General features: G+C 37.1%; 1 protein-coding gene and 1 long non-coding RNA gene across 2 annotated transcripts in view; one reads left to right on the top strand and one right to left on the bottom strand.

The window, feature by feature from the left end:
* LOC107581321 (uncharacterized) overlaps window positions 1–948 on the bottom strand; it is a 34,487-nt gene extending 33,539 nt beyond the window's left edge. The window contains exon 1 of the long non-coding RNA XR_001608825.1: window positions 591–948. This is a non-coding gene — a long non-coding RNA (uncharacterized lncRNA). The remainder of the gene's footprint in view (window positions 1–590) is intronic.
* A 21,123-nt stretch (window positions 949–22,071) lies between these two features.
* LOC107581319 (phospholipid phosphatase-related protein type 5-like) overlaps window positions 22,072–26,434 on the top strand; it is a 28,868-nt gene continuing 24,505 nt past the window's right edge. Inside the window, exon 1 of the mRNA XM_016266830.1 lies at window positions 22,072–22,664. Coding sequence (XP_016122316.1) covers window positions 22,461–22,664 — 204 coding nt within the window. The 5' untranslated portion in view covers window positions 22,072–22,460. The remainder of the gene's footprint in view (window positions 22,665–26,434) is intronic.

Genomic DNA, 26,434 nt, shown 5'->3' with positions numbered 1-26,434 from the left:
TTTTTTTTACATTTGTCTGCCAAATCCATGTCAGTGTGGCCTAACCAATATGCAAGTTGCCAAAAATAAATAAATGAAATAAGTAATTGAGAGGACTCCCCAATGGTTGTGCATCTATCGCTCTCTTCCTCTCTCTCTCTCTCTCTCTCTCGCTCTACATATCATAGGCTACATTTTGTCCATGTCATGCAGAGACACGTTTTGTATTTAGTAGTTTTTGCTTAATGGTTACACCCCTTGACATTTTTAGAGCCATACAAAAATAACTTCTATAAAATGGTATAAATAACATTTTTCAAAAAACAGATGAAACTGACACGAATACAAAGATTATAATTCTAAAAAAACTTTACAAATATTTTTTTTACTTAAATTTAAGATCTCAGGCATGCTTATTTATAATTACACAAATGGATGCTAATTACCTACGACTGATCATAAACCGCGCATTAAACGGATGTGCTTTTCATGGCCTAATGTGCAGCACGTGCGCGAAGAAAATCGTGCTAATATCACAGACTAATAAAAACGCTACCTGTTGGCTAAGTAGCAAACAAACAAACCCCTCAATAGCTTTAAAACATCCTTACCTGATGCACTGGCCCGTATGTCCTTCTGAATAGGCAATGAAGTGTTTATATACAAACAAGCGGAAAGCGGAACTAATATAGTTCAAATGAGGCAAGAGTTTGCATCGAATGTCTCAAACGTTACGCCGAATGGCAAACTTTAGCGCGTCTTCTGACCGCTGGAAAAACAAAACACCTGAGGGGCTTCGCCAAGAGCAAAGGAAGGATTTATGGCTTCAATTCAACGTTTAAAACCGGTTCGTTCGAAACTGCTACCAAGCGATATACAAAACGCCGTTATGATGGCATCAAGTAAAAGAAACGAGATTCAAACATCCACTGCTAACTTTGTGCCTCTCCCACAGCGACACAGAATGAAAGAGCGGGTTCTGGTTACCTGACTCTAGTCTCTTCCTGTTTATGAGGCCAGACCCCTTTTTTCTCTCTTAATAAAAACTCCTTGGCTTGTTCATATTTGTTTTTTGGACTTGTTAAAAATTAACTGCTCATGTGGTGTGCAGTTAAGCAACTGTCGAGTGCTGACCCATTTTATCAGCTGAAGAAAGTGGAGCTTCTAATGTCTAACTTACTGTAACGTTATATTATTTTAAATGAACCTGTTAAGAGAGCTGTCATCCAAAAGCTGTCATGATGTGTCTAGACAAGGAGAAGTGGGCCTTTCCTGAAGAACCACAGTGGAAATAATTCTGTTTTTGCATTTTATTTATTTATTCATTTGTCATTTTTATTGTAATAGCACACACTTTTTTTTTTGTCATCTGAACCTCTTTCACCTAACTAACATATTTACTTGAAATCCCCCTGAGATTTTAAAATAAATATTTTAATAATTAAATATTAAATTTTTCTGTAAAAAGTGATACAACATTTTATATTTAATATAAAATATAATATTTCTGTAATATAAAAAGTTCTCTGACAATGGATAGTTGTGACACGCCGGTAAACGAATATTTCAAGTTTTATTTTGATTTTACATTTGTATTCATTTGATATTTTTATGATTTAATTAATTATTAGCTTTCCATTAAACCTGCAGTTCCTTTACAAAACACAGTTTGGGAAACCTTGATGTAATGTAATGTTTAATGCACTTCATGTTGCTAACAACAATGAATGCAATGTATTTTTTTATTCTTTGTATTTTTATGTCAATACAGTACAGTGTTATCCTATTTAAATCAATGTGATAAATGAGAAAGGTCACAAGTATTCTAAAAGTAGTCCGATTATATTACCTATATGTGTAATGTAATGGATTACATTACTAACTATAAGTTTTGTCATCCATCAGTAATGGACCATTTGTGTTTATGTGTGTGTATATATATAAATATATATAAGTGATGTGACATGTGGCCAAGTATGGTGACCCATACTTGGAATTAGTGCTCTGCATTTAACCCATCCAAAGAGCACACACACACACCATGAACACACACCCGGAGCAGTGGGCAGCCATTTATGCTGCGGCGCCCGGGGAGCAGTTGGGGGTTCAGTGCCTTGTTCAAGGGCACCTCAGTCGTGGTATTGAAGGTGGGAGAGAGCGCTGTACATTCACTCCCCCAACCTACAATCCCTGCCGGTACGAGACTCGAACCTGCAACCTTTGGGTTATGAGTCCAACGCTCTAACTTCCCCATATATGTATGTATGTATGTATGTATGTATGTATGTATGTATGTATGTATGCATGCATGTATGCATGTATGCATGTATGTATGTATGTAGACACTCACACACACACACACACGTATGTATGTATGTATGTATGTATGCATGTATGCATGTATGTATGTATGTATGCATGCATGTATGCATGTATGCATGTATGTATGTATGTAGACACTCACACACACACACACACACACAGCTTTTCATTTCACTAGATATTAATGGACTGGAGTGATGTGGATTACTGTGATGTTTTTAGCAGCTGTTTGGACTCTCATTCTGACGGCACCCATTCACTGCAGAGGATCCACTGGTGAGCAAGCGGTGTAATGCTAAATGTGTCCACATCTTTTCCAATGAAGAAACAAACTCATCTACATCTTGGATGGCCTGAGGGTAAGTAAAATCTACATCAAATTTTCTTTTTTGGGCAGACTATTCCTTAAAAGGCCAGATTTTCAGTGTGGTTTCAGAGTTTTAGACTGTATGTTTAATATTCTTGTCTGTTCCAATTCTTTTTTTGTTCCATTTTTAAAAATTTATAAATTATCCATGGCTGTCCAAAATTCCACAGCCATTTTCTTAAAATTGACTTGGCCACTGTCCACATGACATAAATCAGGGTGTGCAAGTTCAGGGCGACCTACTTTGAATCTCTGCTGCAATGCTCTGGAGGATCCCTATTGAGAGTCCTAGATAGGGTGGAACCTGTGATATATGTGTAAGAATTGTGCCACTTCCACAGCATGGCAAGAGTTTTAGCCTCCTGTCATCGATTCAATTCTCCTTCTGTTTTCAGTGTTTATCATCTGATAAAGATTGAATGGAAGGAGGGAAATGAGAGCACAAAGTAGTTAAAGTTGTATGAGAAATAAAAGTGGCTGCTTTCAAATCTACAGGCTGCAAGGAGAAAACAGTTGTAGAACATGAAACACTTTTACACTATAGCACACATATTTTGTTTTATGGTGGGCTGTTTAATTGTTAAAATCCAAGAATTACTTTTGCATTTTTTTAAACACATTTCTTCTGAATAGCCTTTTCCGAGCTAATTTGTGCCAACTTTATTCTGTTTCAAACTCTAGTTGTAAACACAGATACCATCTGGCCACATTGCATTTCCATTTTTATTGTTTCCAAATTTGCCTTCTGTTGTTTTATTAACATTTTACTTTTTTTTTTTTCTTGGAGTAGTCCAACGGGCCAACTATGTGTTGCCACCTAATTGACCCACCAGTTAGTGCAGTAAATTCCAGGGACATGTGCAAATATATGGATGAGTTCAGATGCGCAAATGTGCTTGAGGCTGGAAATTGTGGGCTGCATAAGCACGTTGAATGGAAGGAGGGAAACGAGAGCACAAAGTAGTTAAAGTTGTATGAGAAATAAAAGTGGCTGCTTTCAAATCTACAGGCTGCAAGGAGAAAACAGTTGTAGAACATGAAACACTTTTACACTATAGCACACATATTTTGTTTTATGGTGGGCTGTTTAATTGTTAAAATCCAAGAATTACTTTTGCATTTTTTTAAACACATTTCTTCTGAATAGCCTTTTCCGAGCTAATTTGTGCCAACTTTATTCTGTTTCAAACTCTAGTTGTAAACACAGATACCATTTGGCCACATTGCATTTCCATTTTTATTGTTTCCAAATTTGCCTTCTGTTGTTTTATTAACATTTTACTTTTTTTTTTCTTGGAGTAGTGCAATGGTCCAACGGGCCAACTATGTGTTGCCACCTAATTGACCCACCAGTTAGTGCAGTAAATTCCAGGGACATGTGCAAATATATGGATGAGTTCAGATGCGCAAATGTGCTTGAGGCTGGAAATTGTGGGCTGCATAAGCACAAATCATGTTATTTGGTTGAGATTTTACATTGATAGTCCAGATTTAAATGAATTTGCTTAACATATTCTATTCATGCATTTTTAAAGCATTGCTCTGCTTTGTTTAGCTTGGCTGCTGCTGACCCGAAACGTTGCAATTTTCGCATAGATCGTCCAAGGGATCCGCTGATGTTAAAGTAAGGGAACGTCTCTCTCGTGAGGCATGGTGCCCGAGTTTCCATGGGAACTGCAAATCTACCTCCCGCCCTACATGTAGACCTTGTGATATTTTTTAACAATGTCATGCAGCAGAACTAGCTCACTAAAAGCAGTGAGTTGATCATAGTCCCCTCCTTCTCTCTGTCTTTTATTATATGCATGCGTTTATTCACAGCTTTTCTGTTTTATCTTTTTTTATTTATCCAGCTACATAATACACCCACAGCACATGCAAACACATTAAATATCATACATAAATGTGTATTTATGTCAAAGATCCTATACTTCTATAAGTTCTTTAAACTGCAAGGCTCTAAACAGCAGTAAATATTGATGATAATGTATTTATCTGATGCTTTATAATGCATAAAGCTTTGGTCGATTCATATGTTAATACTTGTGGTACTGTTATTTTTTAACTCTATAATAATGAGCAACTTTGAAGTACTATACCTTAATGAGATATTTTTTACATGATCTGACCTTTAAAAGATATTTTTGTAGCATAAACCTACTAATTAATTTAGATCTTACCACCTGAAGAAACATTTTTTAATCTGGTTATATTACATTTTTACATGCACACCAAAAAGTAATGCAGATTTTTTTTGTGTGTGAAAATTGCAGCCATTTAATGTTTCCTCTTCCTCTCATCTTTTCCCAGCATCCTTTGTTTGCTCTTTCCTCTTACTGTTTTTTTGCTCAATTTAATCTATAATTCCCTCTCAGACCTTTATTCTATAATCGACTCTTAAAGGGTTAGTTCACCCAAAAATGAAAATTAGCTTGTGTTTTACTTACCCTCGAAGCATCCTAGGTCTTCTTTCAGAGTTATATTAAAAATTGTCCTGGCTATTCCAAGCTCTATCATTGCAGTCAGCGGGTGTTGCAGTTGAACAGTCCACAAGTCGTCAAATAAAGCTTGCGCATTCATAAAAAAATGTGCCGCAGACGGCTCCAGGGGATGAATAAAGGCCCCTTGTAGCGAATCCATGAGTTTTAGTAAGAAAAATATCCATATTTCAAACGTAATAAACACTTTTCTCTCACTTCCGTTATCTGTCATACGCGGATCCATTCCGGCTGAAGGCGTATGACGTATGCGCAGCGCGCGCCTCTGAGATATGCTAGTCTCATGAGTTTGTTTAATAGGAGCAAAGGAAGCAAAGTTTCCTTACTTTAGCAAAGAAAAACCAGTCTCCTCTTGGTTTATATCGAAATTCTCCGACATTTTTCTTTGCAAATCTTCGGTTTGTACTTCTAATTCGGGACCGGTGTTTTGTTTTGTTCTCTCTCCGCATTCGTCACTAATCACGCAATGACTCCCATGCGTTTACACGCGTCTTACGTCATCCACCGGAACTGCTTCAGTGTATGACAGTCAGCGGAAGTGAGAGAAAAGTGTTTATTACATTTGAAATATGGATATTTTTCTTACAAAAAATCATGGATTCGCTAGAGGGGGCCCTTATTCATCCCCAGTCTGCGGCACGTTTTATTATGAATGCGCGAGCTTTATTTGACGACTTGTGGACTGTTCAACTGCAACACCCGCTGACTGCAATGATAGAGCTTGGAATAGCCAGGACAATTTTTAATATAACTCCGACTGGATTCGTCTGAAAGAAGAAAGTCATATACACCTAGGATGCTTCGAGGGTAAGTAAAACACAAGCCAATTTAAATTTTTGGGTGAGCTAACCCTTTATTGAATCAGCTTGATCTTTGCTCTTGAACGCTTGGACATCAGTCCAGCTTATTCACATTACATCTCTTAATGTGGAGAGGGGTGGCGCTGATGCCACTGGCAATGTGTGTGTGCCGAGAGAGAGAAACAGAGTGAGAGGAGGAGAGAAAAGAGAGAGAGAAGTGTGGCAGTATGCCACTGGTGAAGAGACAGCCGTTTACACGCGGAGAGCTGAGTTAAACAGGTGCTGCTGTTTCATTCACACACTTCCAAAAGCACTTGTCTTCACGTCCAGCCGGAATGGCTGTAATATAGCACCTTTACTTCCATCACTGCTACAACCATTAGAGGTAAGCACTCTCTCTCTCTTTCTCTCTCTCTCTCACTCTCTCTCTCACACTCTCACTCTTGCTGATGTGTTTATAATGGTGAATGTGGGCTGTGGGCAGGCATTTGGGCGGCTCAATAAGCCGGCTGTAATGGATTCAATGCTTTTGAATGCGAAGGCAACAGAGGCGGTACTAGATCAAGGCTGTTGCAGGGAGAAACTGTGTTGGGGTCTGACCCACATCAGGGAGTCGTAGCGCAGTGGAATTGTGTTTCCTCTGAACAAAAGTGACAGTGATGTAAATGTAAAGTTTTGCAACTGACTCAGGAGTGCATGCTGTACTTTTTTGTATTAGTTTGTTTGGTAGTGTAAGCGTACACACTTAAAAATAAAGGTCCTTTACTGGCATCTATGGTTGAGTGAAGAACCTTTAACATCAATGGAACCTTTCCATTCCTCTTTATAGAGGAAAGGGTTCTTAAAATGTTCTTTACACTAAGAGCAAAAAAATGGTTCTTTTAAGAACTGTTCACTGAAAGGTTCTTTCTAGAACCCAAAATGGTTCTTCTATGGCATTGCTGTGAAAACCACCTTTTGGAACCTTTATTTTCAAGAGTGTGCTAGAGTCAGCTAAATATATGTTTAGAGCTATAATTGTGTTTTAGGGCAGGTATTACTTTGGCAATTGTATACTTGCGTTGTTTTGCCAGGACCTGCAGTATGCAATGATGAAAACTGCCTGTTAGTACTGCATAAGCTCACTCTGTGTGTGTGTGTGTGTGTGTGTGTGTGTGTAAACCCGAAGCCCTAATGTAATCAGAATGCAATCAGAATGCGTCATCCCCTAAATTTAAGTGTCAGCCTCAGACGACACACCCACGTCCCACCCGCAGTCTGTCCGCTGGCCGTCTGATCTATATTGCACATAAAACTGACAAGCATAATGCAAAAACCAGTATCAGATTGAAAGAATCAACTGAAAATTACATTATCAAACGTTCTAAACTTGTATTAAATATTAAAAACTTAAAGGGAAATTTTGTCATTAATCATTTACCCCCATGTGGTTCCAAACCCCTAAAAGCTTTATTCGTCTGTGGAACACAATTTAAGATATTTTGGATGGGCTTGTGACTGTCCGATTGACTGCCAAGTAAATTACACTGTCAAGGTCCAGAAAAGTATGAAAGACATCGTCAGAATAGTCCATCTGCCATCAGTGGTTCAGCCGTAACGTTATGAAGCGACGAGAATACATTTTGTACACGAAGAAAACAAAAATAACGACTTTATTCAACAATTTGTTGAATTTGTTGAAGCAGCGTACGCTATTCTGTGTCAGCCCACAAGGATACGTTTTCTACGTGTATTTACGCTTTGATTTGAATGAAAACAGCGCATCCGTGCATCGTGGCTGACACAGAATAGCGTACGCTGCTTGCGTTCAGTGGTTATTCTCCAAAATGACGCTACAGTGATGCGGAGAGACACAGAGGAGACAAATTGTTGAATAAAGTCGTTATTTTTGTTTTCTTCGCGTACAAAAAGTATTCTCGTCGCTTCATAATGTTACGGTTGAACCACTGATGGCAGATGGACTATTCTGACGATGTCTTTCATACTTTTCTGGACCTTGACAGTGTAATTTACTAGGCAGTCAATCGGACAGTCACAAGCCTTCCGGTTTTCAACCAAAATATTTTAAATTGTGTTCCGAAGACGAACTAAGCTTTTACGGGTTTGGAACGACATAGGGGGAAGTGATTAATGACAAAATGTTCATTTTGTGGTGGAGTATCCTTTTAAAGAACTCACACTTGTTAAATTGTTGCCATTTAGCTCAAACAACAGAGCATGGAGCTAACAATGCCAAGGTCATGGGTTCGAATCCCAGGGAAAGCAATAACTTATCAAATGTGTGCCTTGAATGCAATGTAAGTCGCTTTGGATAAAAGCATTTACCAAATGCGTGAAAGTTTTTGTGCACCACTAGAAATATACAGTGCATGTTGGGCAAGAGCTACTCTATGTAAAATGGCCCAGGTTCAATGCATGCTGAAGTAAGTCAATTACCCTTTTTTAATACATCAAGTAAAACTGCAGCTCTGTGCCAATAGATGTATAACAGGAGCAGGATCCCATCTGGTTTCAATCAAATTTATGATTTCATTGGCTTTATTAACTTGACCTCAAATCACTGTATCTTATATGGCCGCTTGAACTCAAGCTTGCACTATTGGTGATAAAGTTAAAAACCTGCTACAGTAATAACTGTTGTGATTTGTATTGAATGAACAGCTACACAACTGGCCACAAGTTTGGGGTCAAAAAATGTGTTAATGTTTTTGAAAGAAGTCTTTTATGCTCAAGGCGGCTGCATTTATTTGATAAAATATATATTATATTATATTATCAATATTGCTAATATATTAATAAAATATCTGTTTTCTATTTTAATATATTTTAGGATGTAATTTATTCCTGTGATGTCAAAGCTGAATTTTCAGCAGCCATGACTCCAGTCTTCAGTGTCACATGATCCTGAATATGATGATGTGATGCTCAATAAATGTTTCTTATTATTAACAATGTATAATGAAGAATTGTAACTTATAATTTGAAGGCCATGATCTGCGACGTCAGTTCCATTTTGTTAAATATTTTATATAACTGTGTGCCACATTTTGGTATGTTTAAAAATGAAAGATTCCACAATTCTAGGATCCAAAATCATGTTATATAAATGTAATAATTCTATCGATTTTTAAAAAAAAAATTTATTCAACAATTTGGATGCACCCACCCCCCCAAAACTTTTTTATTTAATTTTTTTTGGATAGACAGAAATTCTTATCACAAATCTGCGCATATTCCTGCTAATATTGGTTGTGTTCTCAGCAAAACGACACCTATGTGCAATTTAAATACTTTTTACTATTTCAATATAAATACTTCTAAAGCCGCCCCTAAATGGCACATGAAAACAAACTCTAGTAGGTAGCTTTCCCAACAGACAAGTGGCCTTTTTCTGTCTACGTAGGTGGTTCTTGGCCAGAATAAGCTACAATCAATGTGAACCAGACTTAATCCCGCAAGTCAAAAGCCATACCCGAGACTATGTGGATTCAGTCAAAGTAATTAAATCAGAGTGTGCGGACGTGTCTTGGCCGTCATGCAGAGGATAAAGCAGCCATGTCAGCAGCTGGTACTGAAGATTTCTGCACTGCGAGTGACACAGAGACCCACATGCCCTCTTGAAACATCTGAGCACTGTCATAACATTCATTCTCTAACTTCAGATCATACTGGATGAACAAGAGCCATTTTCCCTGTCTTTGAGTTCGCTGCTGTTGTTTGAAATGCAACAGAGCTGAAAGATAGCAGCAAATAATTTGCAAGTGATCTAATAAGCATGTATTTCTGGTGTAGACAGTTACGCATTTGGTTAACAAATAACGCACTGTAGTGTACTTTCACACAGTAGGAGGGACAATATTGGGCTTTTACACTTGGAATTATTCACTTAGGCTTCACTTTTTTATTCCTGTGTTAAAATAATCTTGTTATCTTGAGCCATTTTTCACACTGGGAAGTCAGGTTTTGAAATTTCACTGTGTTCATTATGAAGCTGATTGTCAAAAAATCTTGCTAGTTAAGTTAGTGTATTAGCATAAAAGCATTGGCTTACTAGAATCTCATGCTGTTGATCAGACATAAATCTGCTCTGGTTGTCTTAAGTCTTACAAAAACAGAGAAGGAAAAATCAGAAACTTGTGTTGTCACTGTTCAATATTTTTATCTGCTTTCCCCAGATGCTAAACATTTAAAGAGTTTGTGAAAGTTTCTGTGTCTGTACAAAATGCATGAATGTTTAATGAGGCAATTAATGATTGGTTGTCTGTTGCTAAACAATTTGCTGTTACAAGCACTTTATTTTTTCATATTGTATATTTGTGGCAGTGCAATTTTGGGTTTGGACTGCAAAATGCATGCTTACCTTTTTTTGTTTGCTTTTTTCTTTTCTTTTCTTTTCTTTTCTTAATGCAATCATGAAATGTTGCTTAATCCAACATTTTATCTAAGTTAAAAAAGATGATGCCTTAGGATTTACTGTAGCATGGTGTAAAAAGCTCTTTTAGTGGCAGAATGTTTCTTTTATTGTTTATTTGATTGGTGTAAATGGCTTAAAGGTGTATAAACAATTTCAGTCGTTTTGCTAACTTCCTTATGCAAAATGCTGTCCTCCAAAGACATGCTAGCCAACCTGATATCAGCAGACCTAAGGTGTTTATTGGTTAGCATGGTTCAGATAGCCTCTACCGGTAGATATAACTACAACATTATGGGCGCAAATAGCATCTTCCTCCATTGGCAGCCATTCAAAATAATCATGCTTTCTGACAAATAAATCACAGATATTTCATTATATAGTAGATGGTTTAATCAGTGCCCTATTTTTGAAGTGCTCTTAAAAGCGTGAAATGGGCTTATATTTATCTTCTGCCGTTCACGTCACAGCTCAGGACAGTCACTAATGCAGGATTTGGGGCCACCAGTGTCATCAGCGAATTAGATATTCATTAGTAGTACTTTGCTGATTGAACTCAATTCTAATCCATCGCCTGAAAAAATGGTTAATGTTTTAAAAATTGTTGTTCAAGGCCAAGTTTTAAACCCAAATAAGCTACTTTCAAGATACAATGTGAGCTAAAGATCTTGCCTTGTTGTCCTTTCTGTCCATTGTGCTCTCCTTGTTTCTAACGTACTCCTTAGCAGTGACCTGAATTTGTCTTTCCTTCTCTCTGTTGCTAAGAGTGTATGTTTTAAAGAGCTCAGAGGATAGACGTATCATAAGGGTTGCCTTAGACTTCCCTTTGAAGATGGATTTCTTAAGAACGTGCACCTGTGCTCATTTTTCCTTTGCTGTGTGTTTGCTGTAAATGCAGCGCCCCACTTTTCAGTGTGGTGCCAGATTTTATGATGCATGTCAGTGGTCTGTCAGTGTATTGTTAATTGTAAGAGCAGCGCTCACTGACACTCACATAAGAACTGAGGGTTTGACGGTTCACTTTCAAGAGTTCGAGCAGTATAGAGTCATTTCACCTACTCAGCCAAATCAAGCTTTTAGGAATAAAGGATTATCCAGATGCAGCTGGTCCTCGGGACAAAAGTAAAATGTGTTAGTGCCGCTGTCACTTCAGCAGCTAGTCAGCGCAAAAAATAGTCTATAATACAACAGATCAGATTAAATACAACACAGCAATAATATACACAATGGCCTGAAGAAAATGGGTGTTCATTCAAAGAAGGTTTTCCTATGAATTAATTAGTAGAACAGTCCATTTCTCCTGTGCATTTGTACCCCTTAGCTCTGGAGAAAGCAGCTGAGAGCCGGCTCGCATTCCACAAGGTTGTAAATGTATCGGGTTACCATGAAACCAGGGTCTTGTTCGGCGTCCTGGGGTGTTACAAAGTATTTGTGAAATCTAGCTAACAAAATATATATTGTGTGTTGGAGTGGTCCAGACGCTACATAAACAACATTATTGGTGTGTTTTTGGTATATTTAGTATATTAAAGGGTTACTCCACCCCAAAATGAAAATTCTGTCATTAATTACTCACCCTCATGTCGTTCCAAACCCGTAAGACCTCTGTGTGGTACGGCCCACACTGAATAGCATACGCTGTTTGCGTTCAGTGGATACTCTCCAAAATGGTGCTACGGTGACCACGGAGGAGACGAATTGTTGAATAAAGTGGTTATTTTTGTTTTCTTTGCATACAAAAAGTATTCTCGTAGCTTCGTAAAATTACGGTTGAACCCCTGATGTCATATGGATTATTTTACCAATCTCCTTGCTACGTTTCTGGACGTTGATCGTGTTACTTACATTGCTGTCTATGGAAGGGTCAGAGAGCTCTCGGAATGCATCAAAAATATCTTAATTTGTGTTCCGAACATGAACGGAGGTCTTACAGGTTTGGAATGACATGAGGGTGAGTAATTATTGACACAATTTTCATTTTGGGGTGGAGTAACCATTTAACATGATTTCGGTTAACAAAATATAAGGGTTTGTACTATAAATTTAAGTTTGAAAAACATACATTTTTGCTACCATATTTTTTAAGGTATTAAAAAAAAGTTATTGTTTTTTAATTCTAAGTGTCCTTAAAGGTATAGTGCACCCAAAAGTGAAAATTCTGTCATTAATTACTCACCCTCATGTTGTTCCAAATCTTTTGGAACACAAATGAAGATATTTTTAATTAAATCTGTCCATAGACAGTCTACGCAACTACCAATTTGACACTTCAAAAAGCATTTATCACAAGTTTTTTAAAGGGGTCATCCGATGCCCATTTTGAAAATAGTCAAATAATTAAAGAGAATAGTGAAAGAGTTATTTATGAGGACACCATTATCAAACCAGCATAAACCAGCCTGATCCAGCATAGAAATGTAAGAATCTCTTGCCTGACCAAAGAAGAATCTCAAAAGGTGTGTTCAGGGAACGTTTTGTACTGCATCTGGTAACAATGAGTTGTTAGCTGGAAGCTTTCTGCTAGACTGTCTTTTTAAAATCATTAAAAACTTTACAGCACCAGTAAGGAGCACAAATATCTTGTTCCCTATTTTAACTCGGTTGACTTGAAGACCTAAGTTATTGCATCATAATTGGTGCATAAAATCACTTTTGTGCTTTTTCAGCTCAAGCCTCAGCATTTTTAGACGCTGAATTTTAATGGCTCTGTGTAGATGGTGACAGCTACAAGATGTTTGTGGTGCTGTGTTTGCTGCTGGGCCTGAGGAACACAGTGCTAAAGACAGAAGCTAAACCTCATGTTTTATTCATCTGTCTTTATTCATCTCTCTCCCCCTCATCATGTAACAATAGTGAAGAAAACATAAAAGTCATCTTGATCATTGCAGAGTCTCAGAAGAGAGCTTATATTCTTATTGTTGGTCTCTTTACTAATGCATTCTTGGTTGGGGGCGACATGTACAGTATGTGAGCGTGTGTCTGTGACCTTCACATCAAACGAGAGAATTCTGAAGTGCTGCACTAAGATTCTAATCTTAAATTTCAGTCCCTCGTCCTATAACTCATCTTCTGTTCGGCACAGTGGGAATTAGGTTTTCTTTTTCTGCAAATGAAACGAGCAGCCGCAGTGCTGATAATGTTCTTGATGCTGCACTGCTAGACAGGATTTCAATTTGATGATACAGAGCTGGTGATGGAAAAATTATTGTCAATGAGTAATAGTTTTATGGATAATCTCATGCCATGGTGACATTACTTATGGAATAGCTGCAATAATATGTCAATTTATTTTGCTGTTGTGCTACAAATACATGCATCTGGACACCCAGTAACCTTCAGTATCGAGGTAATACATTAACACAGTACAATAATCTGATTAGTTTTTCTCTCAGTAAAAATGTTCTTTCTTTAATGTTGGGCCCTAATTTCACATATTTTTAAGAGGATAAAATATTTATGTGTAAATCATTTGAAACTTGTTTGCATCTGTTAGAATTTCAGCTAAAGTTTAAAAAGTGCATGCCACTCGTGAGCTGACAGTGCACTTTTTCTTTACACTTTTTGTTATAGGTTTTTCCCCAGTTTTGCAGTATTTGAAAACAGGAAGTACGAAATTTTGTCATGATAGGACCTACCTAGAGGGCTATAATCAATCTTGAGACTCGCCAAAAGTGAAGCTGAAATATAAGGTGGGAAAATACTTTTGTTCATTTTAAGTTAATATTTTTTTGTTGTTTTTGTCACATCATGAACATTGAATAACCAATATAGAAGTGACATTGAGGTATAGAGATAAAGAAAGATTCAAATTTTGCTTTCCTAGTGGCACAGCAAGTAAGAGCAGTCTAATGGCTGTACTGAAGTAACGACTAACACTCCAAAGAGAAAGGAAAAATTGAAATCGCATCATATGACCCCTTTAACATGGAACTCACAGTGAGTCATATGTTGATTGAGTAACAGCTCTGACCGTTTCAGGGATTTCAGTAAATCTTTTTGAATGATTCATTAAAAGAACTGGTTCATAGGAGTCATTTGGACTACAAAGATTGTCCTGTAAGTTTGTTTTTTTCTTTTTGCATGCAGCGTGTGCGTGAACACACAGACTAGCTGTGCAGGAAACACTGAGGTCTGGGAAATGTTATGTCAGAAATGTTTAAATGCAGTTTTTGTGACCCACAGTTTAAAAACCGTTGTTGTAACACCAAAGAAGTTTTCCACACTGTAAACTCAACAAGTGGTTTATCGAAACACGAAGAGACGTGTATCTGAGGAACCTTCACAAATGCACCATAGTTGTAGGTCATGGTGGACTTTTTATTGACTTCTTTTCTTTTTGTACTATGGTAACACTATTTTCTATCCACTACCCTGCACCCAACCCTCAAATATTTGCATTTTCATATTTTCATTGTTTAGTTCATTCATTAAGCCATTTGCCTCACTGGAACGGTTTTTCCACAAATGTACTGTTGGCAAAACCTGGGATTGTATTTTTCATTGTAAACATGGCCCCATACTGTATTTATACAAAAGCAAGAAATTTTGTATTTGAATAGATGCATCACGAAAAATGATCAATCATAGATTTTATTTCCCTTAGTTATTGTCTTTAAGTACTATTGGTGCCATGTTTCTATAGGTTTGTAGTGCTTTTAGCTTAAAATATCTATAGTGGATTACTTTACTAGATTATTAGTAATCTACTGGATTACTAGTAATCATAAACTTTTGTTCGTCACAGAGCTTATTTTCTGCAATAATCCAAACGCCAGTGGAAAACTCCTTTTGGGTTTTTGTCAAGAGGACCAGGTGATGTGAACTTATGGGTTGGCCTACAAAATGACATCATCACTGCAGTGCTCTAGATCAGTGGTTCCCAACCCTGGTCCTGGAGGCACCCCAACACTGCACATTTTGCATGTCTCCTTTCTCTGAAACACCAATTTCAGGTCTTGGAGTCTCTACTAATGAGCTAATGACCTGAATCGGGTGTGTTTGATTAAAGAGACATGCAAAACATGCAGTGTTGGGGTGCCTCCAGGACCAGGGTTGGGAACCACTGCTCTAGATAATAATATACATGCATTAAATCTAAAATGTTGTCCATATGGACAATGTAACTGAATAAGTAAGATGATCTCATTGAAATTACTGTTTCATGCCTGTGTTTATTCTAGGTGTCTGCTTGATATACTGAAGACAGAAGAGATGGACAGGAGGATTGTGGGGAGGGGAGGAGTTAAAAGGAGCAAATATATAGTGCCATGCTTCCTGTTCGTAGAGGTGAGTTACAGTATTCACTTGATTAGAGGTTGTTCACTTCTCAGTCCACTCTTCCATATGCTTCCATATTCACTTTTTTTGTCATGAACATTATGCTCTGCCCTCTAGTGGAACTAAAAGGAATTTAACTTTTCAAAGTCTTCAAAGGGATTGTACATCCTCTTGGGTCATCTTGTTCAGCGTTTCATTTGAGATTTTATCTTGTCTTTGTAGCTTATGAAATACCATAGTAGCTCTCCAAGTTGCTTGTGTCTGTATAAAGGCATGAGAATTCACCATGGGAATATTTTAAGAAAAATTACTTAAGTAATAATTAACCCCAAAAATAAAATTCAATAGTAAGTACCTTCATGAAGGTTTGTCAGAAGAATTATCCTTATGTATTTCACGGAAACAATGAACAGAATACAGATTTGAACTGATACCTGGAAATGCAGGTGAGTAAATAATGACAGAATTTCTTTAGTTTGTGGTGCAGCTTTGAGTGAGAATACTGAATTCAGAAAACACTTTTTAAAAGTGTTCAACGTTCCTCAGTAAGAAAGAGGTTTTTTGTTTTTTTCTAACACTCCACCTGAGACGCGCACTGCCATTTTCAATAATCTGTGGAGCGGAAATACATTAAACTGTACCTGAAACTCTGCTCCCCTGACTGGCAGCTCTAATAAATTCTTCCAGAACCGAACACATTAGAGTCACGCAGTATACCTGCCTGCGACGCATGAATCACTTACGATTAGCATGAACAGTACAGTCATCCTTTGAACTCAGTCACAGTATACTGTCAGGCTGGCATAACTCCATGACCTCTTTACTCATCTGTGATGTTCCCTTTATTCCGGAGTCCTCGTTGGCTCCTAGGTCTCGGAGGCAAATACCCTCAAAAGCACTCTTAATTAATCCTGCTAATGAGCAGCGTTAGCCTACACAGCGCCTGATTGCTTCAGTCACTCTAGGCCCAGTGCAGAGGCAATGATTCCAGCCAAAAACGTTTGCATCAGCCTTTCATAGAAATTTGACGGGACTATAAAATTCACAGGCTTTCCAATGTAACCAAATGTACAAATTAACATACATTAAATACACATTCGACTCCAAATTTGGTTGGGTCCAAACTGGTTTTGCTTCATTAGAAATCAAGCAATGACCCAACAAAGTACCAAAGTTATTAGTTTAGCCTATTTTTTTTTAAAAAGTCATTAAATTTAAACTTTAAAGGCACAACGTCTTCCTTCCATGGCACAATTTATTTCTTCTGTGGAGATTTTAGGGCTTTTTACATTTGAAACAGTTAATAGGGTTCACTGTTATTTTGGACATTCAAAAGATCTCCTTTTATGTTCCATAGAAGAAAAAACATCATGTAAGTTTGGAATATCATTTGGATTTTTTTTTTTTTTGTGAATTATATAACAACATGCAAAATTATTAACATGATGTTGACTGAATGAGTAAATTGACATTTGTTGGATTTCATTCATTTCCAGTTCTAAACACAAACCCAGTTTATCCTCACCGCAAGTAAACCTGAAATTTTAATCTTGCATTCTATAGTTTTGTTCAAGGTTTTCAGGACACACCTGTGATCCATTTTTGGGTAATAATACATCTTTTGAGAACCACTGTCCTAAAGATGAATCTGAGAAATACATTTAATAGGCTTCAAGGAAATGGCTGGAGTAGGCTTTAAAGAATATTTGAAAGATAGTCAATTAGCATAAACTCAACACCTGCCATTTCGCCGATGCTGTTCATCTAACTTTTCGACTTGGAATACTTAATGCATGGTGAGAAGACTCCCAGAGCTCTTGTAGCCTCAGCATCAACCAGCACGTCCGCAGACCACCCACAGCCCATGCACAGACCATCTGCAAATTTCACACTAAATTCAATTTGAAAAATACATTTGAAAAGTTCTAATCTGATTGGCTGGCTGCTCTACAGTTTCCGCAGAGGAGCAAGGTTTTGTTTACATGCGACCAGACTTCTATAGTGATCATATACATCTGAGAAAGAAACGGTTGTTACATTTTTCAGCCAACAGGGAACATTCTTAGAACTTTGTCTAAAATTGTGGCAGTGTTACAAACAAACGTTCTTCCGGTAACATGTAACATTAACAGAATGTTCATTAAAAATGATCTGGTCTTTAAAAACGTTCTCAAAATGTTAGTACAAAAATTGTATTTATACATCGTTTATGCAACGTTTTTCTTTTAAATTGTATTAGATGGGTGTTTTTTAAATGTTATGACAGTCACAATTTATTTTAAAGTCCAATTCTCACTATTAACAAACCATTAACTACAACTTTTGCCTCAAAAAACGAATAGTTAGTAATGCAGTTGTTAAGTTTCGGTATTGGGTAGGATTATTAGGGATGTAGAATATAGTCATGCAGAATATGTGCTTTGTAAGAGCTAATAAACAGCCAATATGTTATTATGCAAATAAACAACTATTTAATAGTGAGAATTGGTCCCTGTACTAAAGTGTTACTGTTATTACTTGTTTCAGAATGTTCTGGAAACATTTAAAGGGGTCCTATATTATGCTCTTTTACAGAGTCTTGATTTTGTTTTGGGGGTGTACTAGAACAGGCTCTCATACTAGGTTGTTCAAAAAACACATTATTTTTCACATATTTTACATTATTGCAACACCTCTCTCCCCAGTCTGGCATGAACGGTTCGAATAGTTCCTGTATCAAATGAAAGCCCGCCTTCTGAAATAGGAAATGTGCTGTGATTGGTTAGCTGGGCCAGTGTGTGCTGTGATTGGCAGCACTCGGCGCCTGGTCGGGAAATGTCACGTCCCTTAGCATAGCCGCCTGCGAGCTTCAGTGTAAATATTGCGTCAATATCAAATCAATTTGAGCAGGATTTAAACTTGGATGATTGTAACCACTCTAAGTTTGTCTGCCTTGGGAAAGCTAGCGTGTCTCCGACATAGTGATAACACTCGTTGCCTTCTCTAGTGCAGCTCAGTCAGGTCTCGTCCCATTCGTCGATATTTGTGATATCACAAATCCCGGTAAAAATGCGTTGTAGTCCAAACGAGTCGTTCGTTGTAGTTTTTGAAAAGTGATTTCTGTTAAATAAAATATCTCCTTTTGAAGTGGACTTTGAGCTTTGTAACTTTGCAGATCTTTTTTTATGCTCAAACAGCAACATTACCGACTAACTAAAGTTGAAAAAGCATAATAGGACCCCTTTAAAAGTATGTTCCCATAATGTTTCCGGAATGATGCAATTGAATGTTCCCTTAACATTCATATATAGCCAAGAAAAAAACATTTTCATAATGGAAACATTAGCAAAACATTATTAGAACATATTTTTTGTTAGCTGGGCAGTTTATTAGCATTTTAAAGTTTTGTTATCATATATTTCTAGATATTTCAGATTTACTTGGCAAACTCTGAATCCACAAAAGGACAATAGCTGTTTTAATAGCATACTAACTTTGCTCCTATTATTTCTTCAGTATGTAGTGAACATGCTGAGTTAGTTAATTACTGCTGTAATCCCTATTTTGACTCATTATTTGATCAGAAGTTAAATAGAATTTAAATCATTGTTGCAGAAAATTAGATTTTTTTAATGCATTTTAAGTTGATAACTAGAAGCCATTCATTTAGAACACGGGCAGGTCATAATAAAGTATAATAATGTTTCATGGAATGCCTGCTTTTTTTTACAGTATACAGTGGTGTGAAAAAGTGTTGGCCCCCTTCCTGATTTCTTATTTTTTTGCATGTTTGTCACACTTTAATGTTTCAGATCATCTAACAAATTTAAATATTACACAAAGATAATGCAAGTAAATACAAAATGCAGTTTTTAAATGATGATTTCATTTATTAAGGGAAATAAAGCTGTCCAAACCTACGTGGCCCTACGTGAAAAATTAATTGCTCCCTCCTGTTAAATCATGAAAGAACTGCAATTAACCATATTATTTTAGAAAGCTGAGTTAAATTTCACTAGACACACCCAGGCCTGATTACTGCCAGACCTGTTGAATCAAGAAATCACTTAAATAGAACCTGTCTGACAAAATAGTGAAGCATGCTTAAATAGCAACACATTATGCAGCAATCTAAAGAAATTCAAGAACCGATGAGAATCAAAACAGTTGACATGTATCAGTCTGGAAAGGATTATAAAGCCATTTCATTTGATAATAACCCTGATGTAGAAACAATTTTCATTTAGAAATTTCTAGTAAATTTCACAAAGAAACAGCATGCAACACACTGAATTAAACATGACTTTTGCAAGTAGAAAGACTGAATTAGCATTTTCTCATAAAACCTACTCTTTGTTTTATTTACAACTTCAAAAAAATCATGTTTTACAGTGTAATATTTACACTTCCAGAGCAGTACTTACAGTACTTTTATTTTTTAAATATATGCATTGGAGATAGATTCATTCTCCAAATAATGAATCTTCCAGTTTGGATTTGAACCTGCAACCTTTGGATTAATCTCCCAGCTGCTCACCTCATGAGCTGCCACCACCCAGCATTCTTGTAATCTGTTAGACATGTTTCGCTAGGGCTCAGTTTTTGAAGTCCCCGCTTACGTCCCCCAGAGGAGATAACTCATTCCCGTGTTGGCGTTCAGGCGAGTGTGTTGCTGGAGATTAGATAAGACCAGAGATAAGAGACTAATTCTGAACTTCCACAGAACAGCAGAAGTGGGAGGAACACATGGAAGTGTTCGCCAAGAGGAAAGATCGTTACTTTGATCACAGTTTGTCTTAGCTCTTTGCAGCCCAATCACAAAAGCAAGTCAAAAGCAAATTAAGAGAAGTATGCAATGTGTTGCATGAAAAATATAATCGTATGTAACTTAAAGAAATTATCCTTTGGGAAATTGTATGCAAGTAGAAAAACAGAAGTGCTCAGTAGACACTAATAATATGTGCATACAATGTAAAAGAAGAAAATGTTATTGGAAAAAGCTAAATCTGTGAAATCAAGGAACGCCTATCCATGAATAATGAATTTGGCTTGCTGAGGAAAAAAAGATCTGGTAGAATTTGAGCAGATTGCACAAAAAATAATCTGGGAGCCAGAAATAACATGAAAGCACGCACAGCGGGAGGAGACAGAAGCAGTCAGCAGAAAAGATCTTACTGGAGTACAGCAAGAATGAAGCAATAAGTAGGCAAAGGTTTATACAAGAGCTTTGTGGTTTTTCAGAATTGTTTATCATGAACTCGAAGCACTGGATGATAGAATTTGCCAATTATCATCTCCACCAATTTCCCCTTCAAGACCAGGAGTAGAACTAGCCCTCTGGATCAGTTTATTTAGGCTTTGGAAAAAACATTTTTATTTGTAGACATGTAGACATGTAGTTCCGGAGTCTCTGCTGGAAGTTGCATATCCACTGGCCTTTCTTAAATACAGAGTTTTTCAAATTGTTAAAAATGGAGAGAACTTTGGCTTTAATAATGAGTTTTGGAACAGAGTGATGAGGAAAAAACATTTGATTTGTGTCTCTGAACATCAGCTGCTATGAGGCTGTGCTGAACTATAGGCTATTAATGTTTTATAGGACATTAGTGGAAACACTGACATAAAATAGTTATGGATCTAATTGCATTGTACAGGTGCACCTACACACGTGTGCAAATACTTTTCACACTCCAGCACTTTCCATCTCTCTCTCCCATTCTCAGTTCTATTTTTTCTCACCAATCATATTTAAGAATGCTAGATGGTGTCACAAGGAATTATTATTTATTTGTGAAGGTCTCAAGACACTTGTCCATTAGAGGCACAAAACACTGTTTTTAACTATTAAATTAGAATCAACTCTGTTACCTAAGTTATTGTAAGAAAAAAAATGGGAAAGTTAGTTTGTCAAATGTAAACCAACTGTTGGTTCCAAACTAGCAAACCACATACTGAGCCAGAGTTTAGGCTAAATATGGAACCCTGCTTCACATTCTGCCATGGCATTTTTAATACATTTTTATGTATGTGATGTTTATTGCTGTAAAATACAAATGGCTAACTAATAAACAAAAACATACTGTATGCATGGCTAATATAATATTTAGGGTTGTCTGTCAGCATTTTCTGAAGATTCTGGGGGGGGAAAGCATGCAATTTCACCGACCATTTGTTGGAAAGAAAACATTTTTTTTGAGTTTCAGGCCCTACCCTATTCTGTGAAAGTGCCATTCCATCAATTTTTGTAATAAATGGCATGCTATTTATCTTTGCTGCCTAAAAAATCGAAAAGAACTGCATGCTATACTTGTAGCGATGTACCCATTTCCTCTCCCGCTGTGAGCACAGATGCACACGCCCCCCTTCCTCCCTCCCTCTCTCTCTCTCTCTCTCTCTCTCTCTCTCTCTCTCTCATCCCTCCAGTCCTCCTCTCTCTCTCTCTCTCTCTCGTGCTCTACTACATTGCCATCTCTTTTCCTCCTCCCCTATTTTTCTTCCATCCTTTGATCATTCTCATTTGCTTGTTTTTTTCCCCGTAAAATGCCTCTCTTTCTTTATTTGTGTCTTCCATGCCTCTCTTTTTTTTATTTCTATAGATAGGCACAGCTGAAGAGATTCTAGCCGTTCTCTCAGCATCCTTTCATGCTGCCTTCACTCATTCACGCCACAAAATCTTCTGTCACTTCTCTCACGGGGGGGAAAATTGTTTTTTATTTTCTTGTGTTTATTCCTTCACTCAGCCGAAGATTCTGACTGCAGCTTGTGTTTTATTCCAGAACGCCACCGTCCACGTATTAGAACGGATTTTTTTATTCTAAACTGGAATCATGTTCTATTTCCAGCTGGTGATCATGGCAGGAACAGTTCTCCTGGCTTACTACTTTGAGTATACGGACACGTTCCCGGTGCACGTTCAAGGATTCTTCTGCTTCGATAAAGCCTTCTCCAAGCCACATCCAGGACCTGAAGATGACAGCAGAGCTCCTCCGGTGCTGGTGTATTCGCTGGTCACCGCCATCCCCACCGTCACCGTAAGAGTTCTACTGCCATTCATAAACTCACACTTCTCTGAGGTGCCACACGTGTGTGTACGTCATTGTGTCAACGTGTGGGATCGCTAATGAGTGTGTTTGAATGTGAATGTGTGTTAATGTGATCTTATGCATCTGATATTTTACAAACTCATTCAACTCATTTGTCATTTGGTAACAATCTGGGGGGATTGACAAATAATCTGCTATTCACAAATAAATTGTGAATAGCAGATTTTGATTTCATATAAAAATCTCTTGTAATTGCAGACTCACTCTTTAATGCATTCTAGGGGAAATAATTGTGATATTCAATGGATCTTAAATGGTTCATCTAGTAAACACTTTAAGTGACCAGCTATACTATATGTAATGTTAGTTATTGGCACTTTCATGCTGGCTTTGGTTGGTCTACTTGCCCAAAAAAAACAGATTAACCAGCTGTGTAAGTTACTAAAACTAGTTAAGACCATTTTGGAGTGGTTCAGTGTATAAAGGGACAAATCCAGCAGAGCATATAGTGTTTTTTTGTGTCATATGTATGGCTGCTTGCAACAAACCCTAATGAGTTAAGAAAACCCTTTAGCTTGTAGTGAAAGTGTGGTCACATTTACCATAGTTCAGTGAATTTCATGGGTGAAATCCAGTCATTTCAATAGGAATCCATGCAGTCAGGAATTTCTTGTGAAAGTGAAAGATTTCTGCATGCTGATTTGTTATATAAATTCAACTTTTTGACCAATGGCAAGCTTCTTGGTTTGAAAATGAGCTGTGCGAGCAGTTCTTGAGGCATCGCTACATTTTACGGTGGACCTTTTTGGCCACAAAATTTCACTAATGTGACCCTACTTTAAGTGATTTAACTTACTGTACAAGGTTTGTCTCATTTGCTCACCAAGGCTACATTCAATCAAAAACACAGTAAAAACAGTAATATTGTGTATAAATAAAACATTATTACAATAAAAAATGAATATATATGAATATATTTAATAATGTAATTTCTTCAAACGCTGCATTTTCAGCATCCATAATCCCAGTATTCAGTGTCACATGATCCTTCTGAAATCATTCTAATATGCTTATTTGATGCTTAAGAAACATTTCTTATTGTCAATGTTGAGAACATTTGTGCTGCTTAATATTTTTTGTGGAAACCGTGATACATATTTTTCAGGATTCTTTCTTTTGATACATTTAATGCATCCTTCCTGAATAAAATTAATAATTTCTTTAAAAAAAAAACTCTTACTGACCTCAAACTTTTGAATGGTAGTGTGGCTAGAAGTATTCATGTACTTGTGTAGGGCATGTTTTGGGCCTGCTCTGTCTCTTGTTTGGATGTCAGGGTTGGGACATCATGTCTTTCTTATTTAGGTCAGTCCCAGCATAAGTGACATTAACAAGGTCAGATGTCTACAGTGTGATGCAGTGCAGTGAATGGAAGCTAGATGAGGTCAGCACAAGAGTCTCGATTCAGCTAGCCAAGAAAAAATACAGATTTCCCAGCGGTATCAAATGATTCATTATCAGAGGCAGGGTGAGTTAATGTCTGTCTCACCCAACCTCACAGAAACAGATGGCGAGATACCACAAATTCAAACATCAGAGAGGCTTTCTTCACTTTTGAGTATTTTTACACACGCTGCACACACACACACATGCACGTTCCTCATCTGTGCAAATGAGAGCAGAAGGTGGAAAAAAAGCTCACCATCTTGTCTTTCTTCACATGGAGATGACAGCAGTGTGCACAGGGACACCTGAGGCTCCCTCTGCGCGCTGAGAGGCACCTGAGGTTTAATTTGGGCAAAGCTGTGTGTTTTTCTTGCCATGTCTATCAAGTCTATGTGATTATTATTTTAGTGATACATTTTTTGCCATGTGTTTTTTTGTGATGTGAGCTTATTTATTTATTTATTTAAATGATATTGTTATATTTTATTTATGTAGTATTATTTTATTTTATTTTATTATTTATTTTATGTAACATAATGAAACATAAGTATAGAAATGCAAAAAAGTGAGAAAAAAAAACGTGATGTATAGGGTTCTATGTGAGCATAAAGAGGGGTGAATTTCACTCATAAATGTGACCATTCAAAATTGTTTTTGCATTGTAGCATTTGTTACATATAGGCAATTTTCTATTATGTTTTCTGAGGTCCACTAAAAATTAAACAATTATAATGTTTGCAAGATCAAAAAACGAAATAATTTAGAAATAACTTTAGAAGTAACTCTTTGAAACACCATGTTTTAATAGGCGTGCCCCTTTCAAGACTCTGAAGTAAACACCCACTGCTATAATTGGGAAACAATTTTGCAAATAAAAATAATAGATGGACACTGCTGTGATGTACTATGAAAACAATATTTTGGTTGAATGTATAAATACTCAGTACATCTCAAACAATCTGTAACAGACAAAGCAATAGTGACACATGGTAAAAACACTTCTGTGTTGCAACATTAATGTTGGATCGAATAGAGTCGGTATTGCACTGTATCATCCTTTTCTCTGAAAACCTTGTGTAAAACTCTTCAAATTTTACAGTAAACAAATCTACAGTAAAATGAAGCAAAAAATGAACAACGTCTTAGGTGGTGTTTACTTGACAGTTTTAAACTGGTCTGAAAACGCAATCTTTTAAAAACAGCTTTCAAAGCGTGCGCTTTTGAAAACGATGCTGTTACTGTGTAAACTACAGAAACATAGAATTTGTGAAAACACGTATTTGCGCCAGCACAAAGTGTTTCTTCACAAAGTGATATTGCCACCTATTGGCTTGGCATGCATAATACAGCATTTTTAGTTTGTTTTCGCAGATCTGCATGAACGTGTTTTGACAAATGTTGTCATATACACATCTTTTCAAAAACACAAAAGAAAAACATTTCCATTTTTAGTCCAATCATTGTGGTGTGACCGTAGCCTTGTTGACGCAATCTGGAACTTAAAAATAAAGTTTATTCACTCTTTCCTAATGTTACACCGCGTCTACACCAGACATGAGTGGCATAATGCAATGCAACTAAAGACAATATAGAAGCCATTATAATCAGTGATTCTGTCTACACTGGATGCAGCATGATGCAACGTGTACACAACGTACATTAAGGAGATTTCCAACGGTCACTTTGTTGCATCCAGTGTAGCCTGTCGCAGTGGGATGCAACGTGATGTAACAATGGTTGCATCTGGTGTGGACATGGTGTTAAGATCACAAGGAAAGCAATATAAAAACTGTCTTTCCCCAATTTGGCATACAGCATCTTGTAATCCTCTGAGGCATCTCTATCATTTTGTTGCTTGAGTAATAATTTGCACCTTTTTCATTTTTACTCACCTCCTACTACATGTGCAAATTGTTGGGCAGGGCTAAAGAGGCAATGATGAAGAAGCAGGTCTTTCATCACACTATCACATCATACTGAGATAAAATATGAGACAAACTGTTTTGGCAGCTTGGTGTCAATAAAAGCTGTTTTTGAATCTGTAGTACAATTATATGTCAAAGGATCAAAGGAACCTTGATTTGTCATTCCATGACTTTTTTTTTTTGATGTTGAAGTGAAATGTGATCTGGACATTTCTTCTCTTTCATTCAGAGATGAACATATCTATGTAGGAACACTGTGTGCAAGTGTGTAAGCATGCTCTCTTTGTGTGTAACTGCTTTTTCTCTGTCTTGAGGATAGTGAGCATTTACATCTGCGCCCTGTGTGTGTGTGTGTGTGTGTGTGTGTGTGTGTGTGTGTATGTGTGT

The sequence above is a fragment of the Sinocyclocheilus grahami genome, unplaced genomic scaffold, assembly GCF_001515645.1.
Source record: "Sinocyclocheilus grahami isolate Dianchi unplaced genomic scaffold, SAMN03320097.WGS_v1.1 scaffold34.1, whole genome shotgun sequence".
NCBI classification, from domain to species: Eukaryota; Metazoa; Chordata; class Actinopteri; order Cypriniformes; family Cyprinidae; genus Sinocyclocheilus; species Sinocyclocheilus grahami.
This window is presented reverse-complemented; position numbering and strand designations above follow the sequence as displayed.